Source organism: Pocillopora verrucosa, chromosome 8 (assembly GCF_036669915.1).
Source record: "Pocillopora verrucosa isolate sample1 chromosome 8, ASM3666991v2, whole genome shotgun sequence".
NCBI lineage: Eukaryota > Metazoa > Cnidaria > Anthozoa > Scleractinia > Pocilloporidae > Pocillopora > Pocillopora verrucosa.
This window is the reverse complement of record NC_089319.1, coordinates 15,819,752-15,835,038: the sequence shown is the minus strand read 5'-3', so window position 1 is coordinate 15,835,038 and position 15,287 is coordinate 15,819,752. Positions and strand designations below refer to the sequence as shown.

At 36.3% G+C, this 15,287-nt stretch overlaps 2 protein-coding genes across 3 annotated transcripts; both read right to left on the bottom strand.

Moving 5' to 3' along the window:
* Positions 1-341: 341 nt before the first annotated feature.
* Positions 342-7,026, bottom strand: LOC131769112 (uncharacterized). Of its 2 annotated transcripts, none has more exons than XM_059084860.2 (9): positions 6,887-7,026; positions 5,959-6,093; positions 5,359-5,470; positions 4,000-4,117; positions 3,730-3,807; positions 3,259-3,353; positions 2,645-2,890; positions 1,706-1,839; positions 342-1,406 (listed from the first exon to the last, which is right to left on the bottom strand). In XM_059084860.2, the coding sequence occupies exons 2-9, from the start codon at positions 6,022-6,024 to the stop codon at positions 1,278-1,280; spliced, it is 978 nt and encodes a 325-aa protein (XP_058940843.1). In that variant the 5' UTR covers positions 6,025-6,093; positions 6,887-7,026; the 3' UTR covers positions 342-1,277. The 2 variants fall into 2 exon arrangements, with proteins under 2 accessions (XP_058940843.1, XP_058940842.1); XM_059084859.2 differs by having other exon boundaries at positions 6,741-7,009.
* Positions 7,027-8,511: 1,485 nt separating this feature from the next.
* LOC131769113 (putative glutathione-specific gamma-glutamylcyclotransferase 2) lies at positions 8,512-11,290 on the bottom strand. The gene is made up of 3 exons (XM_059084862.2): positions 11,066-11,290; positions 10,704-10,739; positions 8,512-10,478 (listed from the first exon to the last, which is right to left on the bottom strand). The coding sequence occupies exons 1-3, from the start codon at positions 11,216-11,218 to the stop codon at positions 10,092-10,094; spliced, it is 576 nt and encodes a 191-aa protein (XP_058940845.1). The 5' UTR covers positions 11,219-11,290; the 3' UTR covers positions 8,512-10,091.
* Between the last annotated feature and the right edge of the window lie 3,997 nt (positions 11,291-15,287).

Sequence of the window (15,287 nt, the reverse complement as noted above, 5' to 3'; positions counted from 1 at the left end):
AATCCCTGACCCGCCAATATGCCACAAACTCTATGTTCTAATTGGTCACATGTTTCTGGAGTTTCCTTCCTCGCACAGGAAACATCTTTGTAGCCAGTATATACCCCTTTAAAATTTAATGAACCTCCTCTCTGTCTTGGTGAAATTCTAAGAAAGGAATAACGTAAAGACCGTAAGCTTTGCCTGTAGTGTACATCTAGTCAAGGTAGCTTCTACGTAGGAAAGCTTTCCAGTCATCTCTTATTCAAATTGAAATGCAGTTGTGTAAATCTTAGCATGAAAACTGTGCCTTCACTTCTTTTTATCCAAAATCTCTCCATAATGAAGAAGCAGTCAGACACTACATTAAAACATATATATATGTATATATATATCTTTCTTTATTGGACCAATTGGCCGACTCCAAAGTTTCATAAATATAAAATACCAATACCAACTGAACTCTTTCGTCACAATGTGCTAAACATTTTTCATATACAAAATTAATTTTAAATAAAAGTCATATACATTCTATAATACCGCGTTCTTATTTGACACTACTGACCACTGAATTCTGACCACTAAGAAGACAATGTTAAAGAAATCCCAGTTACTGAATGTTAATTAATATCCATGCTTCAAAGTTAAAACACAGCATCTTTTTCTAACATTTAACATGGATGACAAAATCCTCAGCAAACCTCTCTAGTAGACAAGTTTAACATTACAGAGGATTCAAGGGTCATATCTGTAACCTGATTTGTAGACTTGAATCCAAGCGAGCTGTGTGTTTCTTAATCTCAGAGGTCCATCAAAGGGATTTAGTTGTAATCATTCTTTATGTTAGCATAAAGTATAATCATATATCACCCTGATTTTAATTGCACGACAGAGCGCACAAGTTGTCAAATATAGCAATGAAATGTGATACTTAAATGCAAAGCTTTTGAAAGTGAACTTATTCGATACTACACATTGCTGCAATATTCACAACCATCCAGCATTGCCAATTTCATTTGGTCATGTCACTAAAAGGTCCATAGCCACAATTTTCAAAATGCTTCTTTACTTTTACCAGTAACTCTGGGTAAATTCACACCTTTTTTGTGCATGCTGTTTAATTTTTTATTTTTTGCACAAGACACACAATTAAGCTTTATCCATGGAATCAATCCATGTTAGATATGGCAGCTCAAAGTTTAACTCTTGATCTTAATAAAATGTTTGTTGCACAGTGTACAGAGGCGCTTTCCTTTGACTATGCTCAGAATACAATAATATAATATTTAGTCCCTATACTATCTGTGAGAGAAAGTGCTCCGTCTTGGTCTAGGTAGTTCTCCAAACAGCTTCTCAGATGTGTCGTGAACACTGCGGGCTAATGCTTTCATGGATTCTCCAATTTTGCTTGGTTCAGGTATAGCAAGCTATAAGAAATAATAAGATAACAATATCCAGATTAAGAAAAAAATGCATGTACACATTTGTCTCTGAAGAGAGATTGCTTGATAATTTAAACAGTCCTTTGGCATGTATTAGAATATAAATCTCATGAAAAGACACCTTAAGTTTCTTAAAGCTTCAGCTGCAGCAATTTAAGAGTTTAATTTCCACCTTAGTTTCTGCATATTTTAAACAACAGTCAGTTTCCTAAAGTCATATGGCAGAAACTGTACACAACTTTCAATACTGATGACTCTGCTTTGTAGCTTACAATTGAAGTTACCTCTTGATCGTCCATAGGAGGAGAAATTTTCCCTGCTGGCATGCTTATGGGTAGGGAAGAGGAATATTGAGTAGATTTTTTGACACTCCTTAATCCAGGGTAATGGATAGGCTCTTCACTTTGAAAGCTGTTATCTACCATGGTCAAAGTAAAGTAGTGTTAGTGTAATCTCTATCTGGCATAAAATATGTCTTGTGAAAACATACAGTGTAGAATAATTAACAACTATTCCTTGGAGTGGAGGTGGCTAATGGTGGATATTTACTGAGTTGTAAAGCGAAACATTGAGATGATGTAGCAGAAAAAGATGATTTTAACTAATTTATTCCTGAAACAATTACAACATTTTCAGAAACAAATCCAGTTCAAGTTGCTCAGAGGTGAATAGCAAAGGATATCTGGGTTTGAGTAGCCAGTCAGAATGCACCTTCAACCTTATCCACTGTTTAAGTATATAAAATAATAACAAGTTATATTGTTATTATGTAAAAAATGGAAAAAGAAATCCCAATATCTTCTGGTCAAGTTGTTATTGGTGATGGTAAATTAGGAGCAGAGAGCAGTTGAATGCAGTTCTATTTCTCTAGTGCTTATTGTAAAAAGTTTTGATACAAATTTTGTGCACATAGTCAACCAGATTAAAATCTCTTAACTCTTTGGTATCAAGTTCAAACTTAAAACTGAGATGTACTGGCCTAGGATCTACAGGAGCCAAAAATAGAACGTTCTAGTAAAGAAACAATTGTCATCTTTTAGTACAAATTATCAGTTGAAAGCAATGTTTGATTTATCTGTACCTAAATAAATGTATCAAATGAAATGTTTTTCTGTTTGGGGAAACACACCATGGGAAATACCATCAGTTTTTGTAAACCTGATCAAACCCTGTATGGATGTGCACAACAGATTTTTCAATACACAATATAAATGTTTTCATACCACTGCTACTAAGCTCGTCTTCTTCGGACTCAAAGAATGGTTCACAGTCATCTGTAAAATCATCTAAAGAAAACACTGGATCAGCATCTGATTCTTTCTTTTGATGTGATTTGTGTGGACGTCTGGTTGTCTTGCGAGGAGGATGAGCACCTGGGTTCAATGGATATTTATGAGGAGCCACCTGAGTTATGTGGACTTGGTTGACTTGGGCAGGGGGGTGGTCATTCCACCCACGAGTTGAAACAGCTGAAAAGGAGGCAGAATGCAAAATTAGAACTAACAGAGACTTTGTTAAAAGACTAAAGTACAGTTTCCACAAAGATAAAAAACAGTTGAACAAGTGCTTTCCTTTTTTAGCAGGATTTTAGCAAAAGCTTAACAGATATCTCTTGGTTTCACACAGTAGAATTAAAAAATAAATTATCATCAAAAGGACAAGAGAATAAAGGTGTCTACCACTTTCAAATAATATGCAGAGCATTTCAAAATTGTTTTGAATGCAACCTTCTAAACACATGACCTACATAATATTTCATCAAACTAAACTTCAGACACAACTGATAAAAAATTTATGTCCCTATAATCAAATATCACATTTGAAAGACTGTTCATACCAGGTTTAAATAATACAGGGGTGTCAAAAGAACTATCTGCCATGGCTTCATCCAGAGAGCTTTCCATGGCTTTTTCGTCTTCTCTTTTGATAGCACTGTTGTAAAAAAAGAGCAAGTTTACTATCAGTAATGACTTTCACATGACCTATTGATAATGAAACTGAAATAATTTTGATCTCTGACAAGCACATCAAGTATATTTAACCCTTTACACCCAAAGATCAGTATCTAAGTTCTCCATACTGTTCTCTATATATTTCCCTGAGTACAGAAAAGGAGAATTTGCCTGACAATCAAGACCTTATTGAGTTTCTACATCATTTCTTTTAATCTCATAACCTTTTTGTTTGATTCAGGGGCAATACTGTTGAGAGAAATTAGAAGTTTATCACCCTTAGGGGTTAAAGGGTTAATTCATAAACATACTGAAATCACAGCAAAATTAGTGAAAATCAAAAGCATGTTACATACCAGTAAACAGCTTGTTTATCCTTGAACACCTGTGCTTGAAGGGTTGTAAATGCTTCCTTTTGCGCCGCAACAAATTTTCTAAATGTGGAAAAAGTAAGAAGAACACATGACTAATGAGAGACAATGATCACAATGATTCACAAAATATTCTGAAACTTGTTTTAGCCCATTTTTTCAAGCCACTCCACAAATGATGATCCTCAGAACCTGCCACTGGTTTCTCTTGCACATCATATCACACATGACGTGGAATAACAATGACACTGTTACCTTATTCTTTCATTCATTGCATCCTCTTCAGCTTGTAGGAATTTTTTGACTTGTTCCTGTACACTGACCATGGCAAGAGAGATCCTGTCTTGACCCAACAAAATAGCGTTGCCTGCGACTGATCAAATAGTTTTCCTTGTTTATAATCATAAACACAACCAACTACAAATTTTATATTGTTCTAAAATATCATCAGAGCCTCTCTTCCTTTATATATACATGTAATATCTACAGGGTAAATAGGTCACTCTCCATAAAATGCCAGTGATATTTTAATATGAAACAGTATCATAAGATATCATTTGCCATAAAAAGCAAATTTAAGTTTGATCTTGTGACTTAATGGTCATAGAGCAGTCACAATTGTGTCACATGTCACTAATATCATGACTTCCTCTATAGATAGGTTTACAGAGTCAACACAATGGAATTTTGAAAACTCACCACTGTCATGTTTTCTAACTTTAATTTCAATTGAACAGAAACATTACCATAGTTTTTTGTTTACATCAAAGAAAGTTAAATCTCATCGAGTGTTTTTACAGATAAAAAGACTCAGCTTCAATTTCTGTTCACACAAAGCAAATATCTTATTTTGTTACCAACTTTCATCAGATTATATATATATTATAATGTCCCATGCTTAATCAATGAAGTACCATAATTTAATCTAGAGTCATGGAAGTATACTGCAAAGATTGTCAGAAAGTAATTGTCTAATGGTACAATGACAACAGGAAGGGGTGTGGGGAGTTCTCTTCTGCTACAAATAGTTATACCCTTTTTTGCTATCATTGTATGGAAATATTGGGAGACCCAGAAGCTTTAACAGTTGGACCTTTGGACTCTGGGTCCAGGGGTCCAGATGTCAAAGCTCATAGGTTGCCCTCTTGTCAGGAAACCCTGAAGAACTCTCTCAGTGTCTACCTGGAAGAATGTATATGTATCAAACTGAAAAGGAAGCCTGTAAATCTTTGGGGTAACCCACAGGGGACTTGCTTCCCATCCAAGGAGAATAAGCTCTGGTACCTTGTGGGTCTCTTGGACCAAGTACAGACTTAACAACTTTAACCCTTAATATTTCAAGGTATTAGTTGAAAACACCATGACAGACCAAGTACAACTAAAAGCTCTACCAAGTTTCCCTTCTGAACTGGTTAACTCTTGTTCACAACTGCACTACCCTAGCTTGATGTAAACAGACCCTTGGTACACTGGCAGTTAATGCTTGATATAACAATAAGCTAATTAAAGGGATATACGAGAAGAATTTTCTTAGTTTGAAATCTCAAAATTAGAAAAAGGTGCCAGAATAGTTCAAAGCTAACATATACCAAGATGCTACACCTAATTACTCACATGAGTTATCCACAACATCTGGATCATTTTCTTGTGCAGGTTTTAGAATAAGTTTGAAGATTGAAGAATATTCAGAGGAACTGGCACTTTTACTGTGAACAACTGAATCACTCTGAAATTTACAACAAAAGATAAACAAATCATATTTTGATGGTCTTCACCAAGCTTCAAATAAACCCAACTAACTGATCTTCGCAACAAAATATTATCTTTATATGTGTAAACTGTCATTAGTCAAAGGTTATTGGATGTTAGAATTTTTAGTATGCCAAATGTAATTTCCCAGGACAAAGTGGATACATAATAAGACACCAGAAAACACCTGTTCATCTGTTTGAATCTAAAAGCAGGTACAGGAAAGATGATAGTTCCAGAGCTGACCACTCAAAAGAGTTAAGTTAAATAAGAAGTATAGAGATGAATAACCAACCCTGAAATTGAATTATTTCACATCAGGCATCAACCTTGTCAATCTTACCCCCACCATTACCACAAACAGCTAACTGTTTGTTTTCCAGCTGATTCTTAGCGAGAGAAACCACAACCACAATTTTTTTTCAGCTTTGCAGCAATATATAGAAGAGTTGGTTATGGCCTTACCTCCATTCCTCTACTCATTAATACTCGGTCATACTTTTTCACGGCGTGTAAAGCATGTGTATCCATGTTGCAGTTTATACATGAGAAAACATCCCAGTCTTCAGCTTTGGTTTCTCTCACAAGACTTCCAACTTCCTGGATTAAACCAAAGCAAAGAAAAAATTTATTTCAAGATACCAATGTTCAATGTGAGGTTATAAATATGAAAAAAAAAACTAGAAAAATCAAATGATCACTACAAAAAGCGGTACATCTATAATACTGCTGCAATGCGACTCGGGGCCAGTCTCAATCCCCTTTCTATTTATAGGTGCAATTAGAAAATACAAGGTGTAACGAAATGAAACGGAGAACATTTATAGCTCTTTAACCTGAAGGCAAAGGACGATATAAGTGTTCGGCATTCCAAATGTTTGCTGATATTTAGCTTAGCAATAAACATCGATGTTAGTAGTCTAACAGAGAGCTTCACTTCAGGTCATGTCGTACTCCCTTGTTCGCTGGTGTAGAATTTCCCGTTAGTAATCCATGCCAGAAATCTGATGCAATAAGCTCGACAAGTCACGGGGCCGACTTCCTTACGGCGGTGAAGGGAAATGCGACGGTAAACGACGAGAAATTTAAAAGCGAAGCAAAGATGATTGAAAAGAGTACTGCGGGTATAACTGGAAAAAGCGCGCCAAGGCTTTGCGGCTTGTCACCGATAATGCACAGCTCGACGCGACTTTAAAATATCCCTTAGTGTTCCCTGTCCGGATACTGAAACGTACGCTACAAATCACCTTTGTTATTCCGCCGACAGCCAGTTCAACTTCGTACAGCTCCTTGGTGAAAAAAGGTTCAGAGCAATTCTCAGAGACAAACGCTGTTCCTTCCGCTTCGCGAGTCGCTTTTTCTTTCACATGAATAGTGACATTTAGACACTTACACTTGAACTTGCTCATTTTCTAGAACGTTCAAGTCAATTGTAGTTTTCTCCACTGGATTGCCTTTGTATATTTCAGATGACAAGCACAGAAACTGATCCAAGTATAGACAAAAATTATTTTAAGAGCGAATACTAAATCCCGTGACACGAGTCTCGTGACTTTGTGGGTAAGACGATTATTCAATATCGACCAATCAAAATTCACGGTTGGAAAAATCTAACCAATCAAAAGTTCCCTGAGCTGGGACAAACCCTTGCCAAAAATTAAGTAATTATCATATCAGCTGACTAACCAAACCTCCTCAGAAAACGCCAAATATTCAGCGAAATTTCTTCGAAATTATGATACTAAAAAATGCTCTTTTTTCCAGATACGACCTGCTCTCTGACATTATGCAAGAACTTGAATAAAACGGTGGTTCTAAGTAGGGGAACTGCTCATTAATTTTTCAAAATGTGGGTAATCTAATCTTGTCTGACAACTGTCACCTTGGTTAACCCTTTTGTGTCCTGCTGTGTGTTGCAGGACCAAAGTTTGCACATACTATCCAATGAATGATAGAAATTAATCAACAATGAGAATGTTGAACCACTTAATAACAAAATCCAGCTTGCTATGTTCACAACATAATGGGTAAAATTGGCCACAGTTAATTTTTTGATGTTTTCTCTTTTTATGTGAATTATGTGTCTAAATTAATGTACAATGTACCAGTGATAGATTTGAGTGATGGCTGGAACCCTCTGTAGATTGACAAATTAATTTTGAAGTGGTAAAGTGGTCTACCTCCTGCCTTGGTTAAGAATTGTACAGCTTGTTTTATCTTTTGTTGTTGGTTATTATGTAGTCACATTTTGGAACATGGGAAAGGGATGACTGTCTTACTCCATTTATACTCATACATGCAACAGCTATACTTCTCTCCTTGAGACAACAAACTTGGAGATCCATAACAGCTGAAAATACAGGTTACAAGGACTCCATTCCCACTGTAACTGGCATTCTTAATGAGTATGATCAATCAATTACTGTTAATAAATAATTGTCATCATTATCATCATTTCTACAGTTGAACCTATGTTAAGTGGCACCATATAAAGCAGTCACCCTGTACTAAGCAGTTGCTTTTCAAAGTCCCGAAATTTTTTCCCCTAAATCACTGAAATTTTTTACTACTATTAAGCGGTCACCTCTATTAAGCAATTGTGGTCAACCGTAATGGAGTCCTAACAGCCTGTTTGTATTGTCCTCCACCTCTTTTTAAAATTAAGAATAATCTTTCAAGTAAAACTGAATCTTTCACTGTCTCCCAAAATCAATGTTAGATGAAGTTTTAAGCAGGTTTTTGTAAATTGGTCAATTATGGCTTAAAATGACATTTTTGTTCTTTTTCATAATACCTCTATTCTGGGTAACCTGTATTAAGCAGTCACCCTGCCATTCCCCATAGATGACTACTTAATACAGATTCAAATGTATTACTATTATCATCAGCATTAACATTATTATTATAATATTTTCATTGTATAGGAAAAATAAATAACAGGATCAAACAAAGAGGGGCCACCCCATAAAAATAAAGTTGTAAAGGACTAAACTTGGTAAATAAAAATTTCTGTTTATTCCCAACAGCAGTTAAAAGCTATATTGGACTACCTTTTTCACATACAAACATTCCAGATGGCAATTATGTTACATCTTTTAAAATAATCATGTGATTTGGTGTCTTTCCAAATTATCAGGAATGCTAATCATAACATAACTGTAAGACTCACTCTGTGATAAAATATAGGTATTCAATAAAATTCAATTGACAATAAATAATTAAATATCAAACTCAATCTGTTAAGTTCATCTCAGTTGACCCTTTAACTCCCATAATTTCTCCTTACAATACCCCTATAATAACATGCAGACATTAGTGATGAGAATGAAGAAAGAATCAATTTGAGGATTAATTGATCCATTAAAGTCTCCAAACTAACATTATAAGACTAGTATAGCAGACAGAAAATGTAATCTTCAGAGCGAAAGGGTTAATGTAGCCTGTAAATGAACCGTCCTTGAATGAAATAAAAAAAAAGTACCCTGGCTGATTTGTTGTCATTAGGAATGCTTGAATGTAGGCTGAATTTGAACTTGTCAACATTCTGTCTATAGTTTCAAGGATTTCAGAATATGAAAAATGTGCCTAACACGTGATAAATAGATAGACACAAAAATAAATAATCAACCACAATATACAATGTCCTTTTATATTTAAAAACTTACACCTTTGTGACAGATTGTGTGTGGTATGCTGCAAGCTAGTGTTTCAATTAAGTGTTCCAAACTAAATTTGTCTTAAAATTTTTACCTACAATGTACTTTGGAATTTTTAAATGTTATCTATCAACCCTTTAACCCTCAGATTGACCAGCACCTAATTTCTCCTTACCATACCACCCCTCAATCACGCATTAAGGTCACAAGAATAAAGGAAATAATCAACAACTAAGGAAGCTCTTGATTGATACAAAAATTCACCCTGTCAGCCTCTTAAGAAAAGTACTGAGAGTAGTATGGAGAACATACACAAGGATGTATGTGTTAGGGTTCAAGGGTAAACAAAATTTTTAAAGGAGGTTCTTCAACTCCTAGAACTGTTACCAAGAAATTCTTTCATTACAGATGGGAGTGAGGATGGCAGAGGGTTTTTATGTGACTTATGATGCATGATGCATGATGCATGATGCATGAATTTTACCAAAAAGGTGAGCATGATTTGTGAACTTATGTACCAGAGTGAGGTGTGACTTACCTCCTGAAATGTATGTGACCTGTGAAATTTTTCCATTGTGAAAAAACATCAAAATTTCCCTCACACCTTGTACACAAGAAGATAGATTTGAAGTTTTCCTTTCACACATATGAAGTCCAAATTTTCAGGAACCCCACCCTCCTTTGTTATACTCTGGAGTGACACGTAAAGTCTTGGTTTTTGTATCTTTTTTTAAAGACATAGATACCAAACAACTAGAGGGTAAATGCACATTTGATGCTATGTATGAAAAACTCCTTAATATGCATTTGGGAAACATTCATTTCAAAACTTACTTTTCAATTGTTGCCTGTGGCTCAAAAGAATCTGGCATTTTTTAGGGGATCAATGTCAATTTAAAAATATGTAGGCCAGTCTTGCAAAATTTAAGAGAGAGGAATTGATTAAGATAAAGGGCAATTAGAAGCCGCATTGGATAAACCCTTCCTCACTAGGATTTCCAGCTGAAATAAATGATCATCCTTTATGTCTGAACAAATGTCCCGAAGGCCTTGAGCTAAGTTTAGAAGATAGTCAGAGTTTGTCCCACTAGGACCCTTAGAGTGTAGAATTTGGTTTGCAATCTCTGATAACGGTGCAGGTCCAAGATAAAATTCATTCTGAGGTGTTGCAATGTAAAGCTTTGTTTCAAAAGGATGATGGCAAGTATCTTGAGGATGAAATGTTACCCATGTTGCCTTGTAGCCATTCTTCTCTCTGTAGTCAAGGTAGTCAATCACACTGGGTATATCCTTTGCTGCAATTTCATAGGCAATCCCCCAAACTCTTTCCTGTAGCAATTGAATCAAAAACTTAAATAATTAAATAAACAGTTATAATAAATCAATGAAATTTTGTATTCCTCATAATTTGTTCTTCATTCAGAGGTTTCCTCAAAAATACTTTACTGGTAGGTTTAACAACTGATTATTTATTCCTCTCGTTTGTTCGTTCCTTGTTACAGAAGAGTTACGTATATCAAATGTAACAGTCTCAACATACAACCACAAACTTACCTCGGCATTTTCCAGGAGTGTAACCACTCTTCCAGGCTGAAACAAAAAACGGATACGAGAGACATGAATGTAATTTTCTTTCATTTGTAGATTATTACGTGTAGTTCACCTGCCAGCACCGACGCCAAAGGATGGAGAGCATTGACATTTTGCCTTTTCATACCCTCCAAGAAATTACAAATTGCTAGAGAGAAAACTTGTGCATGTTAACCCTTAGCTGCTCGATTTAGAAAAATAGAGACGCGAAATAAACTCAAACGACTGCGAGGAAAAAAAAGTGAACGAACATAAACGTTCTTCACCATGAATATTGACTTAATGGCAGGAAATTTTCCGGTTTGATTGCCTGTCAGAATTCGTACCTTCTCTGGAACACCTCTGTGATCACTGCTTCCCTGGTAGAATCTTCGCTCGTATCCTTCGATGAAACCAGGAAGTTTCCTCAAAAATGGAAAGTTTACCTTCCATATCAGAGAACCATAGCCAAATATCCACAAATTTTGCTTGTCTGACATATTTTCCCTGTCTGGCCCGGATTAAATAAATAAAACAGGTGACCAGCCAATGACTACCCAACGACATTTATAATTTCGTCAGCATTTTAAAACTCCACCGCTGTCAAAAGAGATCGAAGGCTCTCAAAGTACTAGTGACACGAAAGTAAGCTCTACCGAGAGTTCTGACAGGTCAAGATGAGAACAAAAGACTCCCGTTACTGATTGTTTATATTAGTTTGTTGCGTTTTTTTTCTATGGAGAGTTCTATGTTAAGAACGGGAAGCTGTGTTCGTTTCTGTTGCCATAACATTTTATTCTTTTACACTAAGTGCGGCGAAGGTTCCCCTTGGTCAGAACTGGCTTAGAGTTTCGCTGCTTTTGAGTGATTCCCTAAGCTAACCAAAAGCTAACTTTTGACGAAAGAATCTGCTGGCTGTATCACGAGGAACGATGATTTTTCGCCGCGAAAGTTGCTCCTTTCCTCAGAGATTGCAAAGGCAGAAGCTTTCGTCGTCGAGCCGGTCAAAGAGAGAACGAGTGACTTTATAGTCATCTGATCCAAGATGATCTCAAATAGGGATTTTAATAGAAAAAAATTATTTGGTTAGAGTGTAGAATTGCCACATGATCCATTTCGCTCAGTGGCAAATAGCTGACATCAGTATTTTAAATGAATATTTCGTATGTATCGACTTTCACACAGCACTTGGATACGCTACCATCTAATTCAATAAAATTTGTGTTTCTTTATTTATCTCGTTACAGTACTGTTATCACAATAACATTGTTTCTGTGGTTACTTTTAGTTTCTTGAGGGCAGGGGGTAATTGATGGCTCGTGCGATGGATTTTCGGAAACCTCGGTTAGGAGAATACTCGACCCCTTCGAGCTTGTGTTTATGCCAGTATCCGCCGAAGATTTCGCATTGTTCACGCAACAGAATATCGGTCAGCTCAGGAAAAGGCTTGCACTTTATTACAAATTATGTATTTCTGTTATTAGAATGCGATGGAAACTACAATTTTACACGCCATAAGTTGTTTGATACAAACCGGCATACTCTGGTGACACGGCGTGGCTGTTGTTTCATCAACGTAAAAAATGGCTTAACCAAAACGTTCTTTGCTGACGAAATTGCCGCACTCTTTGTCCTCCAAACGACAATCCGTGAGCGTAGCTAACTTTAATTCGATCGAAGATGCTTATTCCACTTGATCATAAACAATACGTTGATGCAGAAAAACGACAACTACGCTCGAAGGTTTCCAGTCATAATTTCTTTCCTTCGAACTAACACCTGATGTACCAGGCTTTTCCCAAAGCCAGTTGGCAACACGGCCAGTAGATCCTTTCCGGAACCAGCGCAGAAATTGCTTCTTTTTGTTCCGATTTTAATGCGCGAGACATATTAAATTCTGCAAGACACTTAAGTGCTTCCTCGAATGCGGAATCGAAACTAGCAACTTCATCATTTAAAAAGTTTGCCATTTTTCGCATTTTTCCCGCAAAAGCAAATGACACATTTGACTTGTGATTGACAGTTGGAGCTTAACCGCATCGATTATAATAATTATTTAATAATAATCAAATACTTATACTTAGCGCAATATACATATGGATATGATCTAATGCGCTCAAAACATCTGAAATAAAATAAGTAAACTTAGCAATTTAAGACTAAACATAAATTTGTATCTGCAGATCTCGCCATCATCGAAATTACTATCTCAAAATAATATAATCTAATACTTACCATTTAAAAACTAATATAAAGTGCTTTAAAAAGCAAAATATCCATGACAAAATTATTAATGATATGATATGTAGTAACATTCCGAAATCCTAGATCGATTTATGTCATATTTCAATAATCTTTAGAAACTACATCTAAATACTCCAATATTAGTAATTTATTCCATAACGTGGGTGCGGCCACGGTAAAGGCTGCTTTCCTGAAGTCACGTCTTCTTCGACTCGAAGGAAGGTTGAGTTAAGAACAACTCCTCATTTAACCTCAAGTATTATGGGGATTTCTTCTTCACTGAAACCAAATCCATGATATAGGTAAGAGCCAGGCCATGAATGGCCTTGAATGTCATAAGCAATATCTTGAACTTTATCCTGGATCTCACTGGTAGCCAATGCAGCTCTTGTAATTCTGGCGTGATGTGACAATAATGCGATCAGGAACTCCGTTCGTGGGCGAGTGGAGTTTTGCAAAATGATAATGACCTCGGGCAGGCGTAATCTTCACTCCCCCACCCCTACCCCTCTCCTTATTATTGACCGTCGACCACCCCTTTTGTGGAAATTTCTTTCTCCTCCCAGCCTTCCACTGCCATTGTAATTAAAGATTGCGGCTATAATTTCCGTTAAGAAAATAATGAGCACTCGCTCGCCAAAATTACGCCTGCTCTGCAGGCTACATGCAATGTGGAGCACTTAGGTCGATCAGTTTGCGAACTATAGCCTCCAACGTACTTCACGCGCCTGCAATGGAAGAAGCTTAAGGACCTCAAGAAACCATTGTGGATTGTGCCACGTTTTTTTACGAAGAGAGGAAATCTTTTTTTTGCGGTTTTGCGGTTTTGAAAGATTTTTTCCACGGTTTTTCGGTTTCTTATAGATCCCAATGCCTCCTTTATTAAGAGGTCAATAACGCGATTAAAAGGCACTTCTTTTCTTTTCTATAACACCACTACTCTATGAAATCTGAATTAAGCGGTCACTCAGCCATCCCCGTGGGTGACCGCCAAATACAGTTTCGACTGTACAAGGAAAATACTTGTAAAAATGAACTGATGTGGAGCTTTTTTCTGAAAATATGGGAGATTGGACCTCAGAGAATATTAGCAACTTGGTTTCAATCAACATCAAAGGTAACTGTTGATGAGCTGAAAGTGGAATGCGACCAATCGAACAAACTTTCCTTTCCGATTCAATGAGGTAAAAGCTACAAACAAGACCCAACAACAACAACAAATTTACATCGGGATTGTCCAAGACAGTAACTACTTTAACCAAGAAATCACTAATAGTATGTTTAGGTAGCCTGTGGTGTATGCCTAACGACATTTTATGATTACGTCACTTCAAAGACCCACCATTTTTAAAAGAGATACTTTCATAAGAGGCAATATATTGGACATCAACGAAATCTGAAAGTGCGCGAGATACTAAACATAACAATCGGCCCACAAGAAAAACTAAGATATACCAACAAAACAATAGGAAAACAAAACAAAATTAAAATTGTTCAAGAAACTATAGAAACAGTTGCCTAAAAAGGAAAACTTAAAGGGTGCAAGATACGAACGTAACAATTGTCTAACAGGAAAAACCAAGATTACGCGAGATGTTAACGTCACAATCATCTCGCAATGAAAACTAAAAAGGCTCGAGAAACAATGTGACAATCGCCTAACAAATAAACTAAAAATGCGCGAGATAATAACAAAAGAGTGGCATAGCAAGGAAAAAAAAAGAACAAGGAAAAAAAAAAGAACAAGAAACTAACGAAACAATCGCCTGACAAGGAAGACTAAAAGTGCACGAAATACTAACATTACCAAACGATTATTCCATGAGCGCGCATATCGGATGCCAGGAAAACCGAAAGTGCGCCAGATACTAACGTAACAATCGGACAAAAGAGAAAACTAAAAGAGCACGAGAAATTAATAGACAATCATTAAACAAGGAAAACCAAAAGGACGCAAGAAACAAATGTAACTGTCGCCTGATAAAGAAAAAAAAAAGTGGACGACATACTTACATTACAATAAAATAACAAAGAAAACCCAACGTGCGCGGAACTCTAACGTAGCAATCGGGAAAAAAATGAGAACTAAAAGTACATGAGAAACTAACAGACAATCGCTCAAACGGCAAGAAAATCTAAAAGTGCGGGAGATACTAGCGTAACAATCAGACAACGAAAGAAAGCAAAAGTACACAAGATACTAACGTAGCAATCACATGACAAGGAAAACTGAAAGTGTACGAGATACTAACGTAACAATCGTTTGACAGAGAAAACTGAATTAAAGTGCGCAAGATAGTAGCGTAACAATGACATAACAGGGGA

What these genes read in the sequence shown, in the direction of transcription:
- LOC131769112 (XM_059084859.2), bottom strand. Translation starts at nt 6,902, where the DNA reads ATGAGCAAGTTCAAGTGTAAGTGTCTAAATGTCACTATTCATGTGAAA. An exon ending in AGACGAGCTTAGTAGCAGTG is followed by an intron (nt 1,840 to 2,644) that starts GTATGAAAACAT and finishes TGACCATGGTAG; the next exon opens with ATAACAGCTTTCAAAGTGAA. An exon ending in CTCCTATGGACGATCAAGAG is followed by an intron (nt 1,407 to 1,705) that starts GTAACTTCAATT and finishes TATTTCTTATAG; the next exon opens with CTTGCTATACCTGAACCAAG.
- LOC131769113 (XM_059084862.2), bottom strand. Translation starts at nt 11,218, where the DNA reads ATGTCAGACAAGCAAAATTTGTGGATATTTGGCTATGGTTCTCTGATA. An exon ending in ACAGAGGTGTTCCAGAGAAG is followed by an intron (nt 10,740 to 11,065) that starts GTACGAATTCTG and finishes TTTTTGTTTCAG; the next exon opens with CCTGGAAGAGTGGTTACACT. An exon ending in CACTCCTGGAAAATGCCGAG is followed by an intron (nt 10,479 to 10,703) that starts GTAAGTTTGTGG and finishes CAATTGCTACAG; the next exon opens with GAAAGAGTTTGGGGGATTGC.